The 19,425-nt window shown below is 43.0% G+C and overlaps 1 protein-coding gene across 2 annotated transcripts in view; it reads right to left on the minus strand.

Annotated features, from left to right (window-relative positions):
* Positions 1-19,425, minus strand: part of LRRC37A3 (leucine rich repeat containing 37 member A3) — a 73,503-nt gene that overhangs the window by 36,425 nt on the left and 17,653 nt on the right. Inside the window, exons 3-6 of one of the 2 annotated variants that reach the window (XM_070060479.2) lie at positions 17,143-17,214; positions 14,954-15,025; positions 9,929-10,000; positions 8,878-8,958 (exon numbers count right to left, since the gene is read on the minus strand). In XM_070060479.2, the coding sequence (XP_069916580.1) occupies positions 8,878-8,897 (20 nt within the window). In that variant the 5' untranslated portion in view covers positions 8,898-8,958; positions 9,929-10,000; positions 14,954-15,025; positions 17,143-17,214. The remainder of the gene's footprint in view (positions 1-8,877; positions 8,959-9,928; positions 10,001-14,953; positions 15,026-17,142; positions 17,215-19,425) is intronic. The other variant, XM_070060480.2, reaches the window with a different exon arrangement.

Raw genomic sequence — 19,425 nt, forward strand, 5'->3', positions numbered from 1 at the left:
AATTCAAGAGACTCAGAATAGTCAAAACAATCTTGAGAAGAACAAAGTGGGAGGACTCCAACTTTATTTATTTAGTTAGTTAATTAGTTAGTAGTTATTTGACAGAGTTAGACAACGAGAGAGAGACAGAGAGAAAGGTCTTCCTTCGTTGGTTCACCCCCAAATGGCCGCTATAGCTGGAACTACAGCAATCTGAAGCCAGGAGCCAGGTGCTTCCTCCTGGTCTCCCATGTGGGTGCAGGGGCCCAAGCAGTTGGGCCATCCTCCACTGCCTTCCCGGGCCACAGCAGAGAGCTGGACTGGAAGAGGAACAGCTGGGACTAGAACCCGGCACCCATATGGGATGCCGGCACCGCAGGTGGAAGACTACCCAAGTGAGCCACGGCGCCAGCCCCTCCAACTTTTCAATCTCAAAACCTGGGATGGAGCATATTAGCTTAGCGATTAAGATGCTGGTTAAGATGCTCGCATCCATATCCAAATGTTTCCTTTTAATGCAGACCTTGGGAGGCAAGGTGAGGGCTTGAATAATTGGGTTCCTGCCACCTACATGGGGGACCTGGTTGAGATTCCTGCTCTCAGTTTTGACCTGGCCCTGCCACAGCCACTGCAGGCATCTGGGGAGTGAGCCAGCAGATGAGAGTTTTCTCTGTCTTCCTGCCTCTGAAGAATACAAAACATTATACAAAACCCAATGCAAATCTCTAGCCATCACAGTGTGCTTCTGGAATAAGGATTGACATAAATCAATGGAATAGACTTGACTTCCAAAATAAGCCCTCATATGTATGGTCAATTGATTTTTGACAAGGGTGCAAAATCAACTGAATGTGGACAGAATAATCTTTTTCAAATGGTGTTGGGACAACTGGATATCCACATGCAAAATAATGAAGCTGGGCTCCTATGCCTCACACTGCATATAAAAGTCAACACCAAATATATTTTAAAATATCTAAATGTAAACATTAGAACAGTAAAACTCCTAGAAGAAAACATACTTAATGTTCATGACTTTATATTAGGCAACAATTTCATAGATATGATACTAACACAACTCACAATAGGGAAGAAAAGATTTTCAAATCATGTATCTGATATAGGACTAGTATCCAGAATGTCCAGACTATATGAAGAACTCTTACAACTCAAGAAAAAGGAAACTTTATTTTTAAATAAAGGATTTTAATAAACATGTATTGAAAAAGACATATAAATGGCCAAAATGCACATAAAAAGATGTTCAGTGTCTTAAGTCACTAGGGAAATGCAAATAAAAGCAGCATCCTAGCACTTGTTAGGATGGCTATAATAAAAAAAACCCACAAAGACAAGTGTTGACAAAGAAACAGAAAACCTGGAACCATAATACATGGCAAATGGGAATGTCAAATGGTGTAGCTAATGTGGAAAAGATTGGAGTCTCCTCAAATAAATTAATCAAAGTTACCTTATGACCCAGCGATTTTGCTGTACACACTGAAGAATTAAAAACATGTCTGCACAAAAAACTTGCGCATGAATGTTCAAAGTAGCATTATGCACAGTAGCACCAAAGTGGAACTAACACACATGATGAAGGGGTGAGCTGGTATTGTGGTCCATCTATACACTGAGCATTACCCAGCATAGGAGAGGATAAAGTACTGGTATGTGTTACAATGTGGATGACCCTAAAAACAACATGCCATGTGAAAGAAGCCAGATACGAAAGGTCATATACTGTAGGATTCATTTATATGAAATGTCCAGAACAGGCAAATCCCTAGGAACAGAAGGTGGATTGATAGTTGCCCAGGCCAGCGGCTGGGGGAGAAATTGGGAATGATGGCTTACTGGCACAGAATGATGTTCTGGATTAGATAACAGTGACTGCTTTATAACCATGTGAATATACGAAATACCACTGAATTGTATACTTTATAATATTACATTTTAGGTTACGTGGATTGTATATCATTTTTTTTTTAAAAAAGAACCATGTTGTAATACATAAAACACAGGTGCCAGAAAACTAAACGTGCTGGTAGATTGGAGAAGAGGAGTGAAGTGTCAGACTCCTCCATGATCAAGGTCAGTGTCAGTGGTGAGACTGGAACCATGCAGCTTGTTCTTGCTTGTGATTTCCCCTATTCCAGTGTATTCTTCCAGTTATTTTTAGTACCATGAACTTGATTCATAACACTAGTTAATATTCTTTAAGAATGTTATAAAGAAAAAGAATATATCACATGACTGGTTAAGTATGATTTCTCAAAGTGAATTTTGAATATCTTCTTCTTTTTTTTTTTTTTTTTTTTTTTTTATTTGACAGAGTTAGACAGTGAGAGAGAGACAAATACAAAGGTCTTCCTTCTGTTGGTTCACCCCCAAAATGGCCGCTATGGTCAGCACTGCGCCGATCCAAAGCCAGGAGCCAGGTGCCTCATCCTGGTCTCCCATGGGGGTGCAGGGGCCCAAGGACCTGGGGCATTCTCCACTGCCTTCCCGGGCCACAGCAGAGAGCTGGACTGGAAGAGGAGCAACTGGGACTAGAACCCGGCGCCCATATGGAATGCTGGCACCGCAGGCGGAGAACCAACAAAGTGAGCCACCACGCCAACCCTCTACTTCCTTTTGGGGGGGGGGTGGCGTTACAAAGAGGCTCTGCCACTTCATCTCCCCTCCCCCTCCTCCCTCAGTCATTAAGAATGATGGTAAAGCATTAAGTAGCCAAAACAGTTTTTCCAAGTTTGTTGTTATCTCCACCCAAATTATTTCAGTTTTCCAATGATTCACTCCTCGTTAACAGCACTGATAGCCTTGTACCCAATGGCTCAGCATTTCTTAACGAGTCAGCCCTTTTGCAACTGACATAGGATCTTTGCATTTGTCCCCAGGGAAGTCACAACTTGGGGCCACTCTCTGTTATCCTACTTCTTCCTCCCATTGTAGAGCACTCTTTTCTCCTCTAAGGTTGTGTGGGGGCAGTGGAGAGAATGAGCAGGAAGTGACTCAAAGCTCAAGTTGGAAAAGTCCACAGCAGTTCTTGTCTATGAGCCATAAGTTGTCAGAGTCACAGTGGACACGTTTCCATCCTAGCCACTCATTTTCTCTATAACCAAGGGCCTGCTGCCTGCTAGTCCATTGCCTCCTTTACATTTCTATGGTAGTAAAATGTGGCAAATTTTTATAGCCTCAAAGATAACTTTAGAGTCAAAGTTTGAGAAATATGCTTCTAAATGATGTGTGTGTGTGTGTGTGTGTGTGTGTGTTTACAGGCAGAGTTAGACAGTGAGAGACAGACAGAGAGAAAGATCTTCCTTTTTCCATTGGTTCACCCCCCCAAGTGGCTGCTACAGCTGGCATGTTGTGGCCGGCTCGCTGCGCTGATCTGAAGCCAGGAGCCAGGTGCTTCCTCCTGGTCTCCCATGCGGGTGCAGGGCCCAAGGACCTGGGCCATCCTCCACTGCCTTCCCGGGCCACAGCAGAGAGGTGGCCTGGAAGAGGGGTAACCGGGACACAATCCGGCGCCCCAACTGAGACTAGAACCAGGATGCCGGCGCTGGAGGCGGAGGATTAGCCTAGTGAGCTGCGGCGCCGGTCTCTAAATGATGTTTTAAAATATACCTTATCTGAAGAGGAAAACATATTTTTGTATTAGCCTTTTGATTTAGAACAATGAAACACAATGAAGGAGCTCACCAAATAAGGGAACCTTTCTTCCTGCTATTTTTTTTCCTTCAAGTCTGACATGGATCTAGACAGATAGGCCACATTTCCTTTCTATAACGAGGAAGCAGAGAAGAATGGAGGACTGAAGCATGTCATCACTATCCTGAATGTACTGAAACCCTTTTGCTGAGCTGAGAAAATGTCCAGAGCAAGCAATGAAAGAAAATTTAAACTCCAAAACTGTCTATGCTAGAATCCCAAGGCAGTCATGGAAAATGGGTTCCTCAGAGCCCGGGTGTCAAAGAAATAAGCAGAGTAATCCAGTGTTCCAGTATGTCTGAAGTGCGTGGGGATGGAGTAACCCTTTTCCTTTTTCCATTGTGTAGGTCCATGAGCCAGGACACCCCTTGAGAAGACCTCTACCTGCACCACATTCCTCAGGGGCAGAGTCTAAGGAATCTGAAATGATTAGCCTGCATTTTCATCCAAGTTCTAAGAATACAAGAGTCTTGAAGAAGAGTCCTTGCCAGTGAGGAACAATGGAGGATGCAAGGGCCCTGGAATCAGACAGACCTGGGTTTGAAATCTGCTCTGTCTCTTTCTGGCAGGATCCCTGGGTAGCGAGGATCTCTGAGCCTGCTTTGTAGCATTTACCTCACCAGGCAGTGTGAGAATTCGATGAAAGAGCTAAGACAGGAGCTCTGGGGATGCCTAGAGGTGTCAAGGCCTGGAGCTCTAGAAATGTGGACTTCTCCGAGACAGACGGACCTCTCTGCCCCGAAGGCCCTGTTCAAGGTAGAAACCAAGTTCAAGATACAATGTACAAAGAGCCAAATTGTCATCATTCAGCTCCTGTTACAAGGGATTGAAGAGTTGCATAGAAAATTACTGGTAGGGGACCGATGCTGTGGTGTAGCAGGTAAACTGCTGCCTGCAGCACCAGCATCCCATCAGGCACTGGTTCAAGTCCTGGCTGTTCCACTTCTGATCCAGTTCTCTGCTAATGCATCTGGGAAAGCAGCAGAGGAGGGCCCAAGTGCATGGATTCTTGAACCCATGTGTTAGAAGAAGCTCCTGGCTCCTGGCTTCAGACAGGCCTAGCTCTGGCCATTGTGGCCATTTGAGGAGTAAACCAGTGGATGGAAGATCTCTCTCTGGAAGATCTGTAACTCTGCCTTTCAAGTAAATCTTTAAAAAAAAAAATTACTGGCAAAACTAACAAGTGGTTGTGCCACTTATTAACAACGTGAAACTAGGCAAGTTACCCAATATCTCTGAGTTTCAGTTTCCTCATCCATAGGGATCATAACATCTATATAGCAAGAGTTGTTGGAAAGATGGAACTACCCTAGAAAGCAATGTGTGTACCATTTGCCAGACACTGTTGTACAAACTGAATATAGTGTCTGGAACATAATAAGCACTTAATAAAGGTGGTATTAGAGAAATGTAGGGAGCAGAGGAAGAATTATTAAGCTTGAGAGAAAAGAAGACACCTTGTTAAATGGGGGAGAAGAATACAGTACAGCTGGCAAAAGAAAAGACAGTAGTTGCTAGAAATGACTAAACAGCCATCCTAAATCTCCCCAAAGTGCAAACCTGAGCTGTTCTTTTCATCTTTAATGTTTATGCCTCTCCAAGTTTGAGAACAAGCTGCTAGGATTCCAGGACATACCAAAAAGGGGTGACATCACCCTGTAGCCTGTGAACTTAGGTGCCTGAAGGACAGCGATGATAGTGCTCCAGCCATCAGGCTGTTGCTGGCCACACACACACACACACACACACACACCTTATTGATACTCTGAACAGTTGAGTCCATAATCCAAGAGGGAGAAAGCTTGGATTTGCCTCTCATTCACTCTTAAAAAAAAAGATTTTATTTATTTATTTGAGAGGTAGAGTTACAGACAGTGAGAGAGACAGAAAGGTCTTCCATCCGCTGGTTCACTCCCCAGATGGCCACAATGGCCAGAGCTGTGCCAATCCGAAGCCAAGAGCCAGGAGCTTCTGCCAGGTCTCCCGTGCCAGTGCAAGGGCCCAAGCACCTGGGCAATCTTCTGCTTTCCCAGGCCACGGCAGAGAGCTGGATCAGAAGTGGAGCAGCCGGGACTAGAACCGGCGCCCATATGGGTTGCTGGTGACACAGGAGGATTAGCCTTCTGCTCCACAATGCCGATCCCTCTCATTCACTCTTTTTTTTTTTTTTTTTTTTTTGACAGGCAGAGTGGACAGTGAGAGAGAGAGAGACAGAGAGAAAGGTCTTCCTTTGCCGTTGGTTCACCCTCCAATGGCCGCCGCGGTCGGCGCGCTGCGGCCAGCGCACCGCGCTGATCCGATGGCAGGAGCCAGGAGCCAGGAGCCAGGTGCTTTTCCTGGTCTCCCATGGGGTGCAGGGCCCAAGCACCTGGGCCATCCTCCACTGCACTCCCTGGCCACAGCAGAGAGCTGGCCTGGAAGAGGGGCAACCGGGACAGAATCCGGCGCCCCGACCGGGACTAGAACCTGGTGTGCCGGCGCCGCTAGGCGGAGGATTAGCCTAGTGAGCCGCGGCGCCGGCCTCTCATTCACTCTTAACGCTCGTGTTGTTAGCACAATATTGATGTATTGAAGACAATCCAGCATATGGATCTGCTCTATCTGAATGAGGCATCACCTCTCTACATTGTAGAGTCCTTTACTTCCTAAAATTATGGGGCCTGTATTGTTAGAAACAACAAAGTGACAAGGAATTTAAAATTAAGCCATCAGTCTGGACTTGTGCAGGTGAATGAAGCAACAACAAAAAAGTCTACTTAATATTTAGAATTATCAGCCACTGCTGGTTTGCCATAGTATAGTTCACTCTGGATTTCGGCTGAGGTTTGATTATTACAGTGATTCAGGGTGGCCCATTACCAGGAAGCTCTGTGGATTTCAGATTCACGACAGACTGAGCCGCCACACTGCTCGCTGTGCAGTCAGCGTCTGTCAGTAACACAGGTGTTCCAGAGGGGATGCACTGGGCTGCTAGTACACGACACTGGGGTGAAGACAGAGTTTGCTGGGCCTGAACCTTATCTAATTTGGGAAATCTGTAATAAAACATGGCAAAATTATGAGTATAAAAATTGCTGCCAGCGCTGAGGCTCAATAGGCTAATCCTCCGCCTTGTGGCGCCGGCACACCGGGTTCTAGTCCCGGTCGGGGTGCTGGATTCTGTCCCAGTTGCCCCTCTTCCAGGCCAGCTCTCTGCTGTGGCCTGGGAATGCAGTGGAGGATGGCCCAAGTGCTTGGGCCCTGCACCCCATGGGAGACCAGGAGAAGCACCTGGCTCCTGCCTTCGGATCAGCGTGGTGCGCAGGCCGCAGCATGCCAACCGTGGCAGCCATTGGAGGGTGAACCAATGGCAAAGGAAGACCTTTCTCTCTGTCTCTCTCTCTCTCACTATCCACTCTGCCTGTCAAAAAAAAAAAAAAAAAAAATAGCTACGGCCCATCCCAGGACCTTGGAGGAGGCCTCTGCAAGTGCAGAGCCTTGAAGCTTAGACTCCACTCAACTCACAGCAAATCCACCTCAGCTGGACTTTTTAGGCCTTTTGCAATGCAGGAAAAGTATTGTTTCAATTTATAAAACCCCAGTCATATTGGTCCTAAAGTTACTGGCATCTCCCTGGACAATGGCCTTTGAGAAGTGAAACAATAGGCTTATATCTCACAATGGCAAATGTTTCCTAAGCAAATTAGCTTTAATAAACTATGGGACCCCAAAGAAAGGAGGCCAGCACCCAACACACACTTGGTGTATTGTGACCATTGTGCCACTCTTTGAAAGCAGCTGTGAGTTAGTCACATTCAGATCACGTGGTATAGGAATTAGTTTCCTATACCAGCTAGCTCTGTGAAGCAAATGCCTCTGTCTTGTGCTTATGCTGAACACAGAAATCTGAGATAGACAAACTGGTGCCTCCTCTACTGTGCGTCATCCCTACCCACCTGCTCCTACTTCATCACCCCCTCTCTTTGACCCTGCTGCACAAATCCTAGTACGGCTCTCACCTGTTCTATCAACATCGCTCTTCCTCCCGGTATGAAAAAGTCTTAGAAACAAAGCTCCAGTCCTCTTCCAATTTGTATCCCCAGCACTTAGTGCAGCACCTGGCATTCAGTGGCTTGGCACTCATGAATGTTTTCAAGTGATTCATTATTGTTTATGTACTGTACTTCCATGGGTTTTCCCTCCACTCTTGTCTATTCATAACCATGGTGAAACTTGGATCCTTAACAGTGACTGTGTTGTGAAGGTGGTGAGTTGAAGCCATTTCTGTTGGTGCCTCCAAAACCTCTCGGGGGAGGGGCCTAGGGGAGAGAGCTCTCTGGTGTGTGGGCAAAGGAAAAATAGACTTTCCGTGTTCTTCCCCAAGTTAGGCCCCCGCAAATGAGTGAATGAGTGCAGGGAGAGAGGAGGCCACACAGCCAGGATCTGCAGAAAACCCTAGTCAGTCCTAAACCCCTTCCTCAAACCCAAAATGAACTGTGAAACTGGATTTCTGAACCACAGTACAGGTTGATATTCTTTTCCAAAGTCAAGCTTAGAGAAGAATCTTCATCTTGAATCTAAAATCAGCCCCTCTTCAGACCATGACCATCACAGAATTGTTGAGCTGAGAGGGGATAAAAACCCCACTTTTTGTTGAAGTGTGCCCAGAATGTATGTGGAGTCAGGCTACAGCAATGTGTTTTCTTATCTTCACACCACAGGTTAATATAAACACCACTATTTGCCTTCTAAAAAGGTTCCTACTGCCCACAGATAATTCAAAACTTCAGAGATAAATACTTCTTGAAAAATCAGGATCTAGGTGATTAGAGAGAGAGAAATGCCCTGACCTTGAGGAAAGTTCTGGCACCTTTTGCTCCCCAGAGTGGGTAGCAATCAAAGTTAAATTCAGAAGTGGCATTTCCGGGGCCGTGGGTATCGAGCAGCCTCGCAGGGCTCTCGTGCAGTGCTAATGGGAGTGCTACTTGCTTGGTGCCTTCTCTTGCCCAAGCCTAAGATCAGCACTGGGAAAGTAGAGCATGCCATCTGTCAGACCAACTTCTCAGCCTCTTTGTACCTTGGTTCCCTAATTTGAAAAAAATGGATCTTAAGGCTTACTTTCTAGAGTTTACACTCAGCTAGCCATAACTGTATTGGGTTTTACACATAAACAGTTCTTTAATATGTGTTTTCTATTTCACTTACATCTTCTGCAAAAACTGCATTCCGTGCCATGCCTGAAATGTCCCAAAGCTCAGTTCTGTGAGTAAATTGCAACCAAGATTTCTACAAAAAAAAAAAAAAAAAAAAAAAAAAGACACAAATCAAGAAGAAAGTTATTCTTTCAGAACATTCATCTTTCAGTGGTGGTTCTAATTTATATAGATGAAACATCACCACCCACACTAAAGTTATCTCAGTTGGAAGACACTGGCTTCTGATTTGCACTTTCACATTTACACCAAACGTTTACACCAAATTACACTCAACAAATACTTATTTTGAGTGATCTTTTCTTCTCTAGAACAAAATTTTGTAACTTGAGCACTTGCTGGATAATTCCTTGTTGTGGGGGTTTGTCCTGTATGTGTTAGGAGGCTGAGGAGTGCCCTGGCCTTGGCCCACTGGATGCCAGTAGCATGTACACAGCTGCCGGATACCACGTGGGTGCAGAATCACAGCAGTGAGTGCACTGCTCTGTGGTGACCACTCTGTCCTGGGTGTCTCATACTATCTCTGCTGGAGACTGAAAGGATGTGCTAGATAATCTTAGTAACATTCTACAAGTAGAATTTTAATAATACGTCAAAATTAATGAAAAGGGGGTTTACAATTAAGATTTATTGGGGCCAGCATTGTGGCACAGCAGACTGAGCTGCCACCTGCGATGCTGGCATCCCTTATGAGCACCAGTTCAAGTCTTGACTGCTCCACTTCCAATTCAGCTCCCTGTTAATGCACTGGGAAAGCAGCAGAAGATGGCCTAAGTGCTTGGCCCCCTGTGCCCACATGGAAGACTCAGATGAAGCTCCTGGCTCCTGGCTTTGTCCTGGACAAGCTCTGACCATTGTGGCCACTTGGGAAGTAAACCAGCAGAGAAAAGATCTCTCTCTCTCTCTCTCTCTCTCTCTCTCCCGCCCTCCCTCTCCCTCTCTCCCACACTTGTTCTCTCTTCTCTCTGTAACTATGCTTTTCAATAAATAAATCTTTAGAAAGGACTTATTATAATTCCAAATATAATGTAATTATAACTTACATAAACTGCAAGAAAGGGAGTGGTTCAAATGTACGTCTTTCAATAGATTGTATTTTATTGCAGGATAAATCCCTAGGAAAAGTAAAAAGGAAATGTTGCCTTGATTGTTTATTAGATCTCTACTCAGTAGGCATAAACAGGATTTAGAACTGATGTTGAGTCTGTACTTTTGTCTGAACTCTAAACCTTCAAACTTCTATTTGAAATTTCCAGAACCCTTAATCCTACTTGCAACCTCTTCTAATAGTCTAACCTTCATGCTCTTCACAAGCAAAATATACTGTCAAGCTATAGATCTTGATAGGTTTTGAAGGCAAACTTTCCTGATAGCAGGAGAAATTATTAGATGACCTTTCATAATCTTATCAAATTCAAGATTATGAGCTCAGTTTTTAATCTCCCTCTGTAAGTTCTAACATTTAAATGAATATCCTCACATCTTTATACCTTCCTGGTATAGTTTTGGTTTTCTAACCTAGTTCAGTATCAGATGAAATAAAAGGTAGCCTTTCAAATCATTTGAAAGGAAGTAACTCCTCAAATTAACACATGATTTTGAGCGAATTCAGAATTTATAGTTGCTATAATTTTAATAGAACTCCATTTCTGGTTTCATGTTGCCTTGGTTTTCCATGAAAGCAGTTTCTTCTGTTGTTAAGTGGTAGAACAGAAAACAGAGGGAACTGGATTCTTATTTGAAAATAACCACTTGTGACTGTAGTTGACTATTATTTCCATTTGATTCCAGCTTGCCACTCCCTTTTCACTTGGATGGTTGTACCTGGCCTCTATTGAGTCTCTAGTCTCTCCTTTTTATTAAAAAAAATTTATTTTATTTATTTAAAAGGGAGAGAGAGAGGGAGAGACCAATCTTCCATCCCCTGGTTCACTCCCCAAATGGCTGGAACAGCCAGGTATGGGCCAGACCGAAGCCAAGAACTACGGAATCCATTCTAGTCTCCCACATGGGTGGCAGGGGCCTAACTACTTAAACTACCTTCTGCTGCCTTTCAAGGCACCTTAGCAGGAAGCTGAATCAGAAACAGAGTAGCCAGGATTCAAACCAGCACTGTTATGGGATGTCTGTGTCATAAGTGGTGGCTTAACTGCTGTGCCACAACACCAGCCCCTAATCTCCTTTTCTAAAGCATCCTATACACAGTCACCAGTTGAACTCTCCAGAAGTGGTTCTCAAAGACCAGCATCAGCTAGGAATGAAGATGCAAATTCTCAGCCCTTCTCTAGACCAACTCAGTCAATCAGTAACTGTTGAGGTGGAAATCAGAACCAAGTTCTAACAAACCAAACAAACCCTCCAAGTAATTCTGATGCAGGCTCAAGTTTGTTTCTGAGCACTGCTGTGATAACATGGCTCACCATGGTGGCTCCTTTGCTTGGCATTCAAAGCCCTGGAAGATGTGGCTTCAAGTTCCTCCTTTCCCTTCTTGTACTCTACAGATACTCATGGCATTCTTCAAACACTCTCCTGTGTTTTGCCTTTCTCCCACTTTCCTTCTGCAAGCTTAGAATATTCTCCCCATGATGTCTGATGATACACCATGACACTACAAAGTCCTGTTGCTAGAACAACATTCTCCCTGATCCAACTTAAAGTCTCTTCTCCCTCTTCTGTGCTCCAGAAACAATTTATGCCTCTTAGTGTGAATATCCATTTCTTTTAAATATTTTGACTCTTGTATCGCCCATTTCTTCAAAGAATAAACTTGAAAGCATAGACTTGGCCTTGTTAATCTGCATTGCCCACCATGTTTAAAACTGACTCATGGGGCCGGTGCTGTGGCTCAGCAGATTAATGCCCTGGCCTGAAGTGCTGGCATCCCATATGGGTGCCAGTTCGAGTCCTGGATGCTCCTCTTCCTATCCAGCTCTCTGTTGTGGCCTGGGATAGCAGTGGAAGATGGCCCAAGTCCTTTGGCCCCTGCACCCACATGGGAGACCTGGAAGAAGCTCCTGGCTCCTGGCTTCGGATTGGCACAGCTCCGGCCATTGTGGCCATCTGGGGAGTGAACCAGTGGATGGAAGACCTCTCTCTCTATCTCTACCTCTCTCTGTAACTCTGTCTTTCAAATAAATAAAGTTAATATTAAAAAAAAAAAACTGACTCATGGAGGGACTGGCATTGTGCACACTGGATTAAACTACCATGCCAGTTCGAATCCCAGCTGCTGTGCTTCTGATCAGCTCCCTACTAATGCACCTGGGAAAGCAGCAGGTGACCCAAGTACTTGGTCCCCTGCCATCCGTGTGGAAGACCAGGATGGAGTTCCTGGCTCATGGCTTTGGTCTGCCCCAGATCTGGCTATTATAGCCATTTGGGGAGTGAACCAGAGGATGGAAGAGCTCTTTCTCTCACTCTCCACCCCCCCCCCTCTTGCTCTGCCTTCCATATAAATGCTTTTAAAAAACCTAGCTTGTGGAAATAAAGCTAACTCAGATATTTGTGAAATAAATGAATAACTAAGAAGTGAGTAGAAGAAGGAAAATTGACTATTTTTAAAGGAATGTGGTTTTATTACTTCATGGCCTCTCTGTTGCCTTTGGACATCTGCTTAGAGCTTGTTGGATCACGGTTTGCTTTATGTGTTTGTCTCCCCTATAAGATCATGAGCTCCTAGAAGAGTAGGAATCCTGCCTTCCTCTTTTTTTTTTTTTTTTTTTTTTTTTTTTTTTTACAGGCAGAGTTAGACAGTGAGAGAGAGAGAGACAGAGAGAAAGGTCTTCCTTCCATTGGTTCACTCCCCAAATGGCTGCTAAGGCCGGTGCACTGTGCCGATCTGAAGCCAGGAGCCAGGTGCTTCCTCCTGGTCTCCCATGCGGGTGCAGGGCCCAAGCACTTGGGCCATCCTCCACTGCCTTCCCGGGCCACAGCAGAGAACTGGACTGGAAGAGGAGCAGCTGGGCCAGAATCCGGCACCCCGACCAGGACCAGAACCTGGGGTGCCGGCGTCGCAGGCGGAGGATTAGCCTAGTGAGCCGTGGCGCTGGCCCTGCCTTCCTCATTTCTGTGCCTCCAGTACTGGGTAAAATGCCTGGCATTCTACTTCAGCTTTTAAAAATTGATTGGCTTCTTAAAAATGATAAGAATATATATGCTATCATATAATTCACCTATAAAAGCGTCCGTAATAGAAACAATGAAGTCCTACTCTCCTGAGCAGTTATCTCATTTGTTTTTCTCCAGATCACATTTGTAAGGTTTGGGAACTCAGATGGCCAACGTGCCCAAGTCAACCAGTACAGAAGTAGTTGTCCCCTTAAGGCCTAGAAGGTTTGATCATTCAAAGGCTTTTCATTAGTGTTCTATAAGGCTCTTTCTACCTACTTTCTTATGCCTTGTACATTTCAAAGACAACTATATTTACTAATGAGTACCAATAATCAGCATAATAAGGATTAATGATGTGTCTACCACTATACCACTCAGCCATCATTTCAAACATCTATTTTTAATTCAGTATAACAATTCCTACATTGAAATCCTTTGTCTACTAACTGATAGAATAAAAAATGGAGAGAATGATCCAACATGGGAAGCGAGATACACAGCAGACTCATAGAATGGCAGATGTCCTAAACAGTACTCTGGCCTCAGAATCAGCCCTTAAGGCATGCGGATCCGGCTGGAAAGCCCATGAGAGTATTTCAGGCATGGAAAGCCAAGACACTCTGGCAAAAAAAAAAAAAAAAAAAAAAAAAAAAAAAGAAAGGCCTAAATGAAAGATCTCTGTGAGTGAGATCCCAGTGGAAAGAACAGATCATCAAAGAAGGAGGTACCTTTCTCTGAAGGGAGCAGAGAACTTCCACTTTGACTACGACCTTGTCTAAATATGATCAGAGTTGGTGAACTCAAAAGGCTTCCATAGCTTTGGCAATTCATAACAAGAGCCTAGGGTGATTACTGATGCCATAAACAAGAGTGTCAATTTGTTAAGTCAACAACAGGAGTCACTGTGCACTTACTCCCATTGTAGGATCTCTGTCCTTAATGTGCTATACATTGTGATTTAATGCTATAACTAGTACTCAAACAGTATTTTTCACTTTGTGTTTCTATGTGGGTGCAAACTGTTGAAATCTTTACTTAATATATGCTAAACTGATCTTCTGTATATAAAGAGAATTGAAAATGAATCTTGATGTGAATGGAAGGGGAGAGGAAGCGGGAAAGGGGAGGGTTGTGGGTGGGAGGGAAGTTATGGGGGGGGGAGCCATTGTAATCCATAAGCTGTACTTTGGAAATTTATATTCATTAAATAAAAGTTAAAAAAAAAGGAAATCCTTAATACCAACTTGTTCTCCTGGTACTTTAAACTTCTTGATAACATTATTCATATAATTTATCTTTTAGCTATTTATTATTTAAAACTTAGTCTAATTCAGATTAAATTGTCAAACAGTTGTGAGTTAATGGAATTCAACTTAATGTTGGTGGTCTATATTTTTTCTCCTTTAGGCAAAAATCTAAGGTTAATTTTAATTACTTTTGTTCTACTAAACCAACTTTTTCAAATTTTTTTTATAAAGGCCAGATGGAAAATGTTTGAAGCTAAGTGGGCCACTCTTGAATTTTCTTCCTTGCTCCTTTGTTGTTGTTTTCCTTTTTCTTTTACAACCTTTGATAAATGTAAAATCATTCCTAAATTAGGGGCTGTATAAATACAGACCTGGATAGGATTTGATCCATGGGTTGTAGATTAAGTACAAATATAAACACACAGAATATAAATACTTACACCAGAAAGTCCATATGCATGTCAATAATGAATCAAGATCTTATCACCACTTTCCTCTATAAGTAAAGTTTTTTCTATCTGGGTCTTGTCTATATAATTTTAAAACTACAAACTGCATAGTAGGCATTCAATGCATGAGACCCACACAGACTTACAGAATTGCAGAATTTATTACTGGAAGTAACTTCAGAGATGATCTGGTTTGAACCCCTTATTCATTTTATGGATAATATAACTAAAACTCATAAAGAAATATGATGAAACAACTTACAAATATTGGAGGGATAGCAAGCCTTCAAATGAATCCTTATGTAATTCAGTCAAGTAGTTTTCACTGAGAATTCTGGAAAATGAAATTGAGGTTATTTCTAGATCAAAATGCAAACTAACTATAACTACTTGCTATACAGGAATAACTCCATCTGTGGAGCCAACCTTGGTAATGGTGCCACTTAAGTACCCTAATTCTAATTTCAAGTTAGTGATGTCTTTTCTATTTTCATTCATAGCTTTCATAGCTTTTCTTCTGTTCTCTTTTTTTCTGGCCATCTCTACACACACACACACACACACACACACACCCCTACCCACCTTTCCCACCAAATCATATATTTAATATCTACTCTGTGGATCACAAAGTCCTTGTTAGATCTAACTCTGGGTATCACCAAGATTGGCAGAATTGCCATTTCCTCCTGTCTTTTCCCAGACCTTACTATGGGAGTCCCACATGGAGCTATGTCGGCTATAAACTAATGCAGACATGGGAGGCAGAGATGATAACTGAGTAGTTGGATCCCTGCTGCCCATGTAGAGACCTGGATTGAGTTCCAGACTCCCAGCTTCACCTGGCCCAGTCCCAGGCATTGCAGGCATTTGGGAAGTGAATCAGTAGATGGGAGCTCATTCTCATCCTCATTCTCTCATATTCTCTCTCTCTCTCTCTCTCTCTCTCTCCATTTCTTTGTCTCAATCTTCCCCCAACTCTATGCCTCACAGATAACTTAATTAAAATTATTTTTCGTCTCACCCCTGTCCCTCAGCCTTCCCTACCTACCTTTTCCACTCTCCAAGGAAACCAGTGTTACTCATTTTTGTGTGAAACGAGTTTCATTTTTCTCAAACGTTTGGAAATAAGATCTTCAAAGCATATACAATGAAGGTAAATATAAACAATATATAATATTTAAGAAATTCATAATTTAAAATCATAACTGCCTACTTGTAGCATTTTTTCACTTACCAATGAGATATCAGACTAAGTGGTCATAATCCCTCTTCCTAGACTATTAAGTCTGTTATGTGTTTTATTTTTACACTTGATTTTAGGCAAAAGGCCGAGAAGAATGTATTTTATTTTTATTCAAGAATAATTTCTGACTTAACTACATAAGTTGAACCATGATATGACACACAAATTGTCATGAGAAATGACAGTCAATTCTTTTCTTAAATATTTTTTCTAAAATTATGTGTCTAAACAGATTCCTTCTACAAATAGGAAAATGATGAAACAACAGGAAGATAAAGGACAGAAACATTAAGGAAATACAAATTTCAATAAATAAATTTACAAGTAATCAAAAAAATTCAAATTCAGATAGGACCTCTTTAATCACCTGTCACATCAGCAAAAAGATAGAGAGTATCTAGTGGTGAAGGGTAATGGGAAATGAATGTTGCTATGTTCTGACTGACGAGTAAGTTGATAAACAGTTTTGGTGACATTTAAAATTACATATCCAGGGTCTTCACCCCAATGATCCCATTTCAAATATCTGCTCTACAAAATGCTTTCCCATGTTCACAAAGAAGTATGCACAAGGATGTTCACTGCAGCAGTGCACGAAATGAGGATATAATCTAAAATCTATCAGCTGGGAAATTCTTAAATAAACATACAGCCATACTGTGCAATGTTATGCAGGAGTTTAAGTGAATAGAATAGCACTGTAAGTATTGGGAGGGAAAGAAACCCAGGACACATCACGAAGTGAAAGAATCAAGCTGCAAGATGCTACTATTTAGGTAAAATAAATAAATACATATATATGAAACCACACAACAAACCCATTTTGCTAAATATAAACACGTATGTAGGAAAAATGCATGGGGAAAAAGTTTGGAAGGACATATGTACTAAACTCACAGCAGTGCTTACCTTGGTGGTAGGGAGTTAGGACACAAGGAAGGTTTTCACTATACCTGTTATTTCATTTTTTATCATTAAGAATAATGTATTAAATGATAGAAAATGAATATAAATTGTTTCTTAATTCAAATTCTATGGTTAAAACAACCATAGAACTAAAATCAATATATATTGATTTGTGATATGGAAGGGAAATGAGTTTTCTAAGAGGTGTTGACTTAAAAATTATGGACCAAGAAAGAGCTTATGGTGCTGTTAGTTTTTTTTTTTTTTTTTTTTTGGTATTCATATTTGGAGAGAATACTCACAATTTGTCAGTCCAACGGTATGCTTTCCAAACATTTTCATCAATGTAGGAAATAGAGTTTTCCTGGAAATTTCTGTAAAGAAAGAGTTGGTATCCTTGAATAGGTAGGAAGAGAATGAGCAGAACAAGGAAAATAATAATTGCAACCTCATGGGGCTACTGGAATGCAGAAAATATCACCAGCTTTTTAATTTCTAGGGCTCTCAGCTTCTTACTTCACACAGTTAGTAGAGATAATGTGGAGGGCCTGGCAGAAACAATGAGGCATCGCTATAAAAGCTTAAGATCCTCCTCTCCATCCATGTTCTCTCTCTCTCTTCTCTCTCTCTATTTATTTAATAGGCAGAGAGACAGAGAAAAGGGAGAGACAAAGGGAAGGAAAGGTCTTCCATCTGCTGGTTCACTCCCCAAATGGCCACAACAGCCAGATACGTATGGGTCAGGGTGAAGCCAGGAGCTATCTAGGTCTCTGAAAAGGTTGGCATGGGCCCAGGTACTTGGGCCTTCTGCAGCTTTCCCAAACACATTAACAGGAAGCTGGATCTGAAGTGGAGCAGCCCTGGATTTGAACCAGCATGCTGCCCTATGGGATACCAGTGTTGCAAGTGGCAACTTAACCCACCAATCTCTTTGACAGATACTTCCAGTCAATTCCTTTCTCCAAGGAATTGATTAAACTGACTTGGTGTCTAAACTGACTTTTTTTTTAAAGATTTATTTTATTTATTTGAAAGACAGAGTTACAGATAGAGGTAGAGACAGAGAGAGAGGTCTTTCATCCACTGGTTCACTCCCCAGATGGCCGCAACGGCCAGAGCTGCGCCAATCCAAAACCAGGAGCCAAGGAGCTTCCTCCGGGTCTCCCACATGGGTGCAGGGCCCAAGCACTTGGGCCATCTTCCACTGCTTTCCCAGGCCATAGCAGAGAGCTGGATTGGAAGTGGGGCAGCCAGGACTAGAACCAGCACCCAGATAGGATGCCGGCGCTTCAGGCCAGGGCTTTAACCTGCTGCACCACAGCGCCGACCCCTAAACTGACTTCTTGTATAACTCAGTAAGAAAATGGTAAATAATTTAGGGCCAACACTGTGGCGTAGCGGGTTAAAGCCCCAGCATGCAATGCTGGCATCCCATATGGGTGCCGGTTCGAGTCCCAGCTGCTCCACTTCCCATCCAGCTCTCTGCTATGGCCTGGGAAAGCAATAGAAGATGGCCCAAGTCCTTGGGCCCCTGTGCCCACGTGGGAGACCCAGAAGAAGCTCCTGACTCGTGGCTTCGGATCAGCTTAGCTCTGGCCATTGCGGTCATTTGGGGAGTGAACTAGTGGATGGATGACTCTCTCTCTCTCTCTCTCTCTCTCCCTCCTCCCTCCAATCCTCCCTCTCTTTCTCCCTCTCCCTCTGCCTCTCTCTGTAACTCTTTCAAATAAATAAAAAATAAAGCTTAAAAAAAAGAAAATGATAAATCAACAGAAAAATGGACAAAATTGTATCATTATCAGCAAATATGAATAAAGATATGCTATATCAAGTAAGTCAAATGCTTTGGCCAAGTTCCCTCTGCTGAAATGTTTCAGGTATTTAATGGATAAGGACAATCAGTAATCAGAGGGACAAATGTGCTAATACGGGTAGCCTTTTAGACATACTGCAAATCACTGACCCAGGAGTGAAGTATTACCTCATTGTGGGAAAAATGCAAAAGAGGGTGATTAGAAGGAAGGACACACAGCATAATGGTAACCAGGGTTGACCTATGGATGACAGAGTATAGAGGATGGGGTGATAAAGGAAATGGGGTACAGATTTTCATTTTATCCTATGTTCTTTTTCACAAAAGTAGGAATGTACCAATGAATTATGAAAGTTTAAAATAAGCTGTTAAATGCCTTGAGTTACACTGTGGATAATTTTGAGTCTTTATCTTGACCTCTGTCCTCTCTCCTCAGAAAAAAATGCATCTGTTTGGGGCCAGCGCTGTGGTGCACTAGGTTAATCCTCCGCCTGTGGCGCTGGCATCCCATATGGGCGCTGGTTCTAGTCCTGGTTGCTCCTCTTCTAGTCCAGCTCTCTGCTGTGGCCTGGGAGGGCAGTGGAGGATGGTCCCTGCATCCACATGGGAGACCAGGAAGAAGCACCTGGCTCCTGGCTTCGGATCAGCGTGGTTCCGGCCATTGCGGCCATTTGGGGGGTGAACCAATGGAAGGAAGATCTTTCTCTCCGTCTCTCTCTCTCTCACTGTCTGTAACTCTACCTATCAAATAAATTAATTAATTAAATTAAAT

Source organism: Oryctolagus cuniculus, chromosome 17 (assembly GCF_051225735.1).
Source record: "Oryctolagus cuniculus isolate XC-2025 breed Fujian yellow rabbit chromosome 17, ASM5122573v1, whole genome shotgun sequence".
NCBI lineage: Eukaryota > Metazoa > Chordata > Mammalia > Lagomorpha > Leporidae > Oryctolagus > Oryctolagus cuniculus.